Genomic DNA, 8,771 nt, shown 5'->3' with positions numbered 1-8,771 from the left:
GCTCCGACAGCAGGAGGGGGGACACCCCCCTCCTGACCACCCCCCCCCCCCCCCGCAAAAATACTCCCCAAGTGCCACCAAATAACACCATTTTAATCTCTATTTTTCAAAAGCTCCAACGGCAGGAGGGGGACACCCCCTCCTGACCACCCCCGCAAAAATACTCCCCAAGTGCCACCAAATAACACCATTTTAATCTCTATTTTTCAAAAGCTCCAACGGCAGGAGGGGACACCCCCTCCTGACCACCCCGCAAAAACTCCCCAAGTGCCACCAAATAACACCATTTTATCTCTATTTTTCAAAAGCTCCAACGGCAGGAGGGGGACACCCCCTCCTGACCACCCCCCGCAAAAATACTCCCCAAGTGCCACCAAATAACACCATTTTAATCTCTATTTTTCAAAAGCTCCAACGGCAGGAGGGGGACACCCCTCCTGACCACCCCCGCAAAAATACTCCCCAAGTGCCACCAAATAACACCATTGTAATCTCTATTTTTCAAAAGCTCCAACGGCAGGAGGGGGACACCCCTCTCCTGACCTCCCCCCCCCCCCGTGACCGCTTGCGTGGCCGCTTGTGGTGCTTGGCACCACATCTTTGCCCTCTTTATCTTCAGACAGCGACGAACTAAAAAAAATTATAAATCTGAAAATTTACTCTGAAAAAAAAAATTTGCACAGCTAATCTCAATTGGAAAAAAAAAATTTCAGAAATTTACAATAGTAAAAAAAAAATTTTCACAATTTCATTGTGACCACCCCCCAAGGTCTAATGGTCCATCCCTAAGATAAACAAACTTTACCTTCAGAAATCCTTACTGCGATTTTGACAACCCTTAAAACTTATTGGGTCTTACTACAGATTTCCATCGAGCGTAACATTTCGAGAAGATATGAACAACGTCGTTTGGCGTCCATTTCATACGATAACGTAAACATTAGATTAAAGTGCCACTAACAGACTAAAGTAATTACATCCTGTTGCTGCTTACCTTCCCTTTTGGATGTCTGGTATACACACATTGTGTGCACAGAACGCATGGTGTTTTTATCTTACATAAACAACAGGGTACCGTAAAAGAGATTGTGTCTTCACTAGTCTTTACATTTTAGTCACTACCGACTACATCACCAGCCTACTCGATAAACAAACAAACCCGCCCGACTGTAATTAATCTAATGTAATCCGAGGAGAAATCAGACCGAGAAAAGAGACCCTGTTGTTTGTGTTAGGTAAAACACCAAGCGTTCTGTGCACACAATGTGTGCATACCAGACATCCAAACGGGAAGGTAAGCTGCAACCATAGGGGGTAGCCTATGTGTCCGTCCCCAGGGGAAGATAGGTGTTTTGTTGTATTGCTAATATAGTAAAGGTTTATTCTGCCAAACTTTGGTGTTTTGCCCTTGACAATCTTTCGTAAACGTTTTATCAGCATGCTGCATCTATTATCTAACCAGTTTGATTACCTAATTCGCCAAGCAAAAAAAAAGTCTATTATCTGATGAGTTTGAGTGCCTAATTTGCCAAAGTAAGCAAGGGTAAATTACTAATCTGTGGACGCAGTCACCAGATTATCACCGAATTAACTTTGACAAAGTCAACAACGAGCGCACCAGCAAGGTATCTTCAGTTATACCTAGCCCTGCGTACGATGCTGTGTATTCCGCTACAGCTAATCGCCCCGCTCACCACAGCGGGGCGATTAGCTGTAGCGGAACACACAGCATCGTACGCAGGGCTACAGTTATACCTTGCTGGTGCGCTCGTTGTTGACTTTGTCAAAGTTAAGCCGGTGATAATCTGGTGACAGCGTCCACAGATTAGTAATTTACCCTTGCTTACTCTAGCAAATTAGGCACTAAAACTCATCAGATAATAGACTAAATTACTTGCTTGGCGAATTAGGCAATCAAACTGGTCAGATAATAGACGCAACACAGTGACAAAACATCGCTTAATTAAGATTGTCAAAGGACAAATACGTTGCACGGCGAACGAGGAAAAGAAATTGTTACAAATACCAGTGCTAAAATAAGAGAAAGACACCAAAGCTGCAAAGAAAGGTTTGTAGTATAAATCTTTATTGGCAAAATATATCATAGTCAAACGTATTAAAATACAGAAAAAACATAGCAATAAGATCCTTGTGCTTAGATACCTCTACCCCCATCCCTATCCCTGGGGACGGATTTTTGTGCGAGGCCCTATGCTGCAACGGGCTGTAACTATGTGCTATCAGTGTCTGTTGAAATAGAAGGGGGTCGTTTATTACACCATTGCTTCTAAAAGTAAACTTTCAACTGTGGACAATACAGTTCATTCTAGTAGGTCATTTTAGTTCCAGCTACAGAAACAACGCAACGTTGAAAGTGAACAAAAATCCAACAACATGAACTTATTTTATGTTGATCAATAAAGTTGTGAAACAACAAGCAACACATGTGCCGTTCACACACAGGCCGTTAAAAACACGTCTACAACAGCTCTGGTCTAATACTGGCACAAAAATTTATGTGTGGACGCTCCGAAGTGCTTCTGAAACGTTTCAAATTTGAGACGGTTTAGCCAACTAGACCTGAGCCGATGTAGGGATTAACTCTATCCACAACTCACTGTGTGGACGGACTGAGCAGCTTCAGAGCTGTCTTAAACTACATCACGCGACATGTATTTGGAACAAACAACAACCAATTTCGTCATGGCTGCCGAACAGAACACTACATTCCGGGGCAATAATATGATTGGTTTTACGTTGAGATCGGTCTGTATATCTCAGTCTAAGCGATAAAGTATACAGAGAATGCTGAAAGGAAAATACTGAAAGGGCTCTACAAAAGGCCTGAGACAGGATAGCTGATCAGTTCCAGCCCACGATAAAGGCACTGGTTGTTGACAGCAACAGGCAGTATGAAAGTACGTCAGCACTCATGTTAGCCATTTTGTTACAATGCTGCATGCTTGGTCATATACACTAAATATGCCCATATATGGTCAAAAGGGCGTTCCTTGGTATTCAAAATGCCCGTGCGAGGGCGCTGTATTTCAATAGCGGCCACCCGCTTAAAATCTGTGATTGGTTAGAGTTTCTCTTTCTGGCAAAATTGGAACAGATGACAGTATACCTTCAAGCTGGCTTAAAGGCGGAGCCTCCCTTTAAAAGGATGCGAAGCTATGGCGACGTTCACTGTGTAAGTGGACACCAAACAGGCAACACATGGGCACACACTCCAGAAAATGCCAATTTTTAGTTTTCCCCGGCCGCAAAAACGCTGACAGACTGCAAAGCAGTCAGCGCAAAGTTGCTGCCGATCGAACTCTGAGGCTATATTCAAAGTCTAACGCGAATGGAAAACATTTTTTAAGGAAATTTGAGCGTTTGTGGTGGGGAATCAATGACCGTAGGCGATTTTAACCGACCGTCAGTCAAACGCTTGTATAAACTCTGTTTGCAGGATCAGCAAAAGGTGACAAAAGGTTGAGATCAGTTTGTGTTATTAATGTTATAGAAATCAAACATCGTACTGGCCAGGTGTTTGACTGGGAGGAGAACTCTACTATAAATGCGAGAACCTGGGATTGAAAAGTGCGGCTTTAAACACCAAAACAAAGACTTAATTTTGTGTGTGGACACAAGCAGACTCAAACTATTAATCCCGTGTGTTTGCAAAACACCAATAGTGTTTCCATTTTTTTCCCTGTCTGATCGTAGCAACAGACAATATGTTGACACAAATGTGCATGTCATGATCCAGACAAAATGTGTTGATAACCTGCCAGTGAATACACTGTAATTTCAACTCATTTAATCAACGTTTAGAAGAAACAGGACAAGGGCACCAGTCTGGAAAGACTGTCACTGAAAGATGTATCACTAATTTGCTAGAAAGACGTGACGAGATTCATGATCTTGGCAGAGACAAAACACCGACACTAAAACTCAGTGGGTGCCTGTTCATAATCCTTTACAATGAACTTACAAGCATTTGACCACTCTTTCCATAAACATTGCTTATTTTGCGTGACAACACATTAATACTATGTTCACTAGCCCATATCACAAAAAGTCAGAATATGAAAACTTCAGGTTTATTTGAATATTTGAAAATATTATCTTACAGCAGTTGACTTTGTTGTCCACTGATAAAAGTTTGGTGAAATGGTCTTTTCTAGTATGGGTAGAACTCAGGGTGAAATACGACCCCCTTCTACTTCTACAGACACTGATAGCGCTTTGTTAATTACTTTAGTGGCTCCGAAATCCAATATTTATGTTATTGAGATTAAATTTACACAAAACGATGTTGTTCCTGTTTTCCCGAAATGAAAATTGTACAAAAGAAAGACAGCAAATAAACAGGAAAATTGCAAACGACAGCTTAACTGCCAAAGAAATACACGGTTGATACAACGAAGAATAGAATACTGATTTAGTTCCTGGTCTACCTTAATAATGGGTACTAGGTTATACTCTGTCTCAGGATCGACACAAAAATGATATCATCGTTCCTTGCTTTTGTTGGAGAGGCATAAAATGTGGCTCTTATTTGATCGCAAGATTTGTATCTATCCTGCGCACAGTATTTATATCTCTCAGGTATCTTAAAAATGGTGTGTAACTTCCTTGGCTGACTGATTCTGTGTTTTGCGAAAGTGATGAAATTTTCATATAGAACTATTTCGGGACAATTTTCCAAAAGCAAGTCAAGGTATCTTCTCTGATATAACTTGACTGAGAGGTTTCGTCTTCGTCTACAGTTGCTAGAGGTGACTTCATTCTTGTTTGCTTAAATAATGGGGGAAATGGTTTTCAAATTTTGTTAGTCGATTTCAAGCAATGAACTGCTATGGTAAGTCAGAACTGTTTACATGATGATAAAGTGTCTATATATAAAGTCTTAAGGCAATTTTTCTCATTTTAGTAAAACATCTCATAAACTGCTTATAGTATGGATTTCAATTAAGTTTGGTGATTGCAGGAATTCGCCTCATTAAGATATGTTCAAATGATGATAAAACTTTTATGTCCCTTGTTTGAAGAATTTGATCATACATTTCTTCAACTGAAAGTATTTGCTGACGCCTTGATATTCTACAGAGTGATAATATATATGATTATAATATCTTACAAATCAACAACACAATCAAATATTACTAAATTTACTGACAGAAAGTTGCATGAATACTTTGAGCTTGCTTTACAATACTCTGTATCAATAAGTGAATTGTGCGTGTGATGTATTCTTTAAAAAAACTTTCAAATGGTAATAGTAATAAAAATAACTATAACAAATATAATATCAATAATGCTTGAATAATGATACTAGACCATCAACCATTAATAATTCAACATAAATCAGAAAATTCAAAAATTAAATCTTTGATAGCTAGATATTCTTCGAGAGCTATATGTATAAGTTCAAATATTAGCAATTCTGTCTACTTTACTGTAAGACTGTAGAGAGACTTTCAGTTTTTACCAAAACATTATTTTTCAAAAGTCATTCTCATGTCACCTAAGGTACGTCTTTGTTACGATTATTTTGCTCAATACCAATTCACGGACAGAAAAAAACTGAAATACCTGGAGCTTGTTTCACAATATTCTGCATCAATAAGTGAATTGTTATGTATACTTGAATAATAAAACTTTAAAATGGCAATGATAATAATAACAACAGAAACAAAAACAATAATGTCAATAAAACGTAAATACCGATACAAAGCCACCACCAAATAAAATCGGAAATTCTGCATAAATTTTTGGTAGTTCGATATTTTGCAACGGCTAAAGGTAGTATGCTTCACATATTGGTAATTCTGTTGACTCTATTTTCTGACTGTATAGCCACTTTCAGTTTCTGCCAAAATAACCTCTTTCCAAGCTCATTCTCAGGCCACTCAAGGTATGTCTTTGTCATGAGTATTTTCCGCAATACCCGCGGCATTACGTCATCGGGGATGTCCTGTAACATCACCATCAGTAAGATATCCTTCTTTTCTTCAAATAACTGGCTTTGTGCCATCCTCATTTCAAAGTAGCACCACTCACTCTGTGCAAAGTGGGGAGAGAGTATGAGCAGTGTCTTATTACTGTTTTCAATGCTATCCAAAATATTTTCAAATATGTCATTACCTGGCATAAAATCACGTTCGTGAATACACAGCTTGAAATTTGGCGGATCACCATTTTCTAAGTTCGGAATCAATTCCTGCATTACCCACTCTCCGTCGTGCTCATTATACACAACGAAGGCGTCATACTTTTTATTCAGTGGTTGGTCTTCGCCGTCATCTTGGAGTTGATATCCGCCACGTCTTAGTTTCAGCATAAATAATAGGTAGCGTATGTGCCATCGGAATCGAATGCCAACCGCTAAAGCCACAATTAGAACAACGACAATGCAAGTAGTTGGAACAGAAACCATAAAACCCAAGTTACATTCCCATCCAAATTCTAGTGTCAGCAAGGAAACACCATCCATTTCCTGAGGTGTGGCACATGTAGGAACTTCCGATAACGAAACCATTTTGTCATTTTCAAGCCACTGAACAAGACTTTTCATTTCACATTTTGAGCAAGAGAACGGGTTTTGATGGATGTCCAAAGTTTTCAGATTGGGTAGTGACTTAAGTACATTAGTGTTTATCTTCGTTATCTGATTGGAACTAATATCCAAGGATTTGAGCCTTGTGACTGTGCTCGGAATTACATCCATGTATTGAAGAACATTGAATGCTTTCAGAGAGAGCACCTCTAGGTTTGGAAAGAGTTTCAAAAGAAATATCAGTTCTTGCTTTGTTTCTTTCCATGTACTGCTATATAATCTAAGAGTTTTCATGTTATTCCAGGGTACATTGTTTAGTTTTGCATCGTTCAAGCCCTTGTCATCGCCGTCATTCAGTAGTATGTACCACAAAAAAAATGGTGTTGTCTTGATATCTGCTTCCTCAATGTGAATAATTTCAAGCCTGGAAAGATTGGCTTTTTGTAGTGAGAAAAAGTCAAAAACAACGCTATTAATGTTTTTCGGGGAAGAACTCTTCATTGATGATGGGGGACTAGAAATATGCAAGTACTCGAGAGATGGAATATCTTTCAGGTACAAAAATTCTGGATGATAAACACTTACTGATAATTGTTTAAGGTGTATAAGACCTTTAAATGGGTGTGGGCTCACAGAAAATTGATCGACCCTGCCAAAGTCATTGCCCTTTAGATAGAGTGTTTGCAATGATATGAGGAAGGAAAATGCACCACTACCTAGGTGTTGAATAGCATTGTAAGACAGATCTAGATATTGTAAATTTGGAAGGGAATTGAAACTTTTTCGTTGAATAGATGTAAAACTGTTTTCTGAAAGGTCTAATACTAACAAAGAGGGAACTACTGCAAAAATATCTGCAGGGATTTCATCAAAGAATTTGTTAACGTTCAGATGTAGAAACTGCAGCCGACGAAGGTGTGCAATACTTTGAGACACTTTAGTGATGTTTGATAAGTTGTTTTGGGTCAGAATCAATGTGATCAAATGGTCCAATCCCTTGAAAGATCTATTGGAAAGGCAGCAAAGTTCACAGTCTGTAATGTTCAGTGTTGTTACATGCTGCAGCCATTGAAATACACCTGGTGGTGGTACAGGTATGAAGTTAGAGGAAATATCAAGTTTATCAAGGCTTGTCTCTTGAAGTCCTTTGAAGGTAGTATTTGTGATCTGCCAGGAGCCATGTGGAAATCGATATTGATCCTGTAGATGCAGAGATTTGACTTTGGAATTTCTGAGATCTTGACATAACTTGGCTAATGTGTCAGCTGAAATAAAATTCTTATTGAGACTCAATGTAGTGACATTTCCAAAACGTTTGGCATCTGGGTATGTGAGATAGTTATCTCCCAGGTCGAGGTCCTGCAATGTGAGAGTTTGTGCAAACTTGAAATGCTCTAACATTGTATCTCGAATGGTGCATCTTGAAAGCCTGAGCTTTTCAAGTGCAGTAAAGTGTCTCAGATCGAAGCTTGTGCAATTTTTATAAAACCTGTTCCCATGAAGTGAGATTTCTTTGATTTTAACCAGTGGTTTAAAGACTGTTAGTGGAAAACAGGATAGTTTGTTCCTATCCAAGTTAATCACCGTCATCTGCGTCACTTCATTGAATATTCCATTCGGTAATGTTGAAATCTTGTTATTATCCAAGTGAAGTTCATTTAAGTGCCCAAGTCCAAGAAAAGATGTTGGGTGCAATTCGGCTAAAACATTCCACGACAGGATGAGTGTCTTCAGGTTCTTCAAATCAGAAAAAACATTCTGAGGAATGGATGAAAGTGTGTTTCCCCTTAGATCCAGGTGTTCCAGAGTAGCAAGTCTGCTGAAAGGTCTGCCACGTAGTACATTAAGCCCATTTCTTCGTAGATTCAATTGTTTGAGTTGATCAAGTCCTTTGTTGAAGGAATCTGAACCTATCTCCTTAATTTGATTCCTAGACAAGTCCAGATATGACGCAAATACTGGTAGTTTGTCTGGAACATTTTCAAAACGTCTGCCAGAGCAGTCGACTTGGGTCATATTGTACACCTTACATATGGCCAGACGTGTAGCCACCTGACAACACTGCATCAGTAGGAGAGTGATGACAACAAAGGTAAACATCTTTGTAAGATTTCCGAGGTAAAGACACTTTTTAAGTCAGTCTTCAGGTCTCTGCTGATTCTGCAGGACAGTGTGGAAGTTACTTACTACTTAATGGCTTTGGTTCTTCAGTGTTTGTAAA

The 8,771-nt window shown here is 39.3% G+C and overlaps 1 protein-coding gene across 1 annotated transcript; it reads right to left on the bottom strand.

Annotated features, from left to right (window-relative positions):
* Positions 1 to 5,707: 5,707 nt before the first annotated feature.
* LOC139119556 (toll-like receptor 4) lies at positions 5,708 to 8,566 on the bottom strand. The gene has a single exon (XM_070683398.1). It carries the CDS (start codon positions 8,564 to 8,566, stop codon positions 5,807 to 5,809), a length of 2,760 nt encoding a protein of 919 aa, XP_070539499.1. The 3' UTR covers positions 5,708 to 5,806.
* Positions 8,567 to 8,771: the final 205 nt, after the last annotated feature.

The sequence above is a fragment of the Ptychodera flava genome, chromosome 20 (genome assembly GCF_041260155.1).
Source record: "Ptychodera flava strain L36383 chromosome 20, AS_Pfla_20210202, whole genome shotgun sequence".
In the NCBI taxonomy this organism is placed as follows: domain Eukaryota; kingdom Metazoa; phylum Hemichordata; class Enteropneusta; family Ptychoderidae; genus Ptychodera; species Ptychodera flava.
Note: the sequence above shows the minus strand (reverse complement) of the source record. Positions and strands in the feature narration are given on the sequence as shown.

What these genes read in the sequence shown, in the direction of transcription:
- LOC139119556 (XM_070683398.1), bottom strand. Translation starts at nt 8,566, where the DNA reads ATGACCCAAGTCGACTGCTCTGGCAGACGTTTTGAAAATGTTCCAGAC.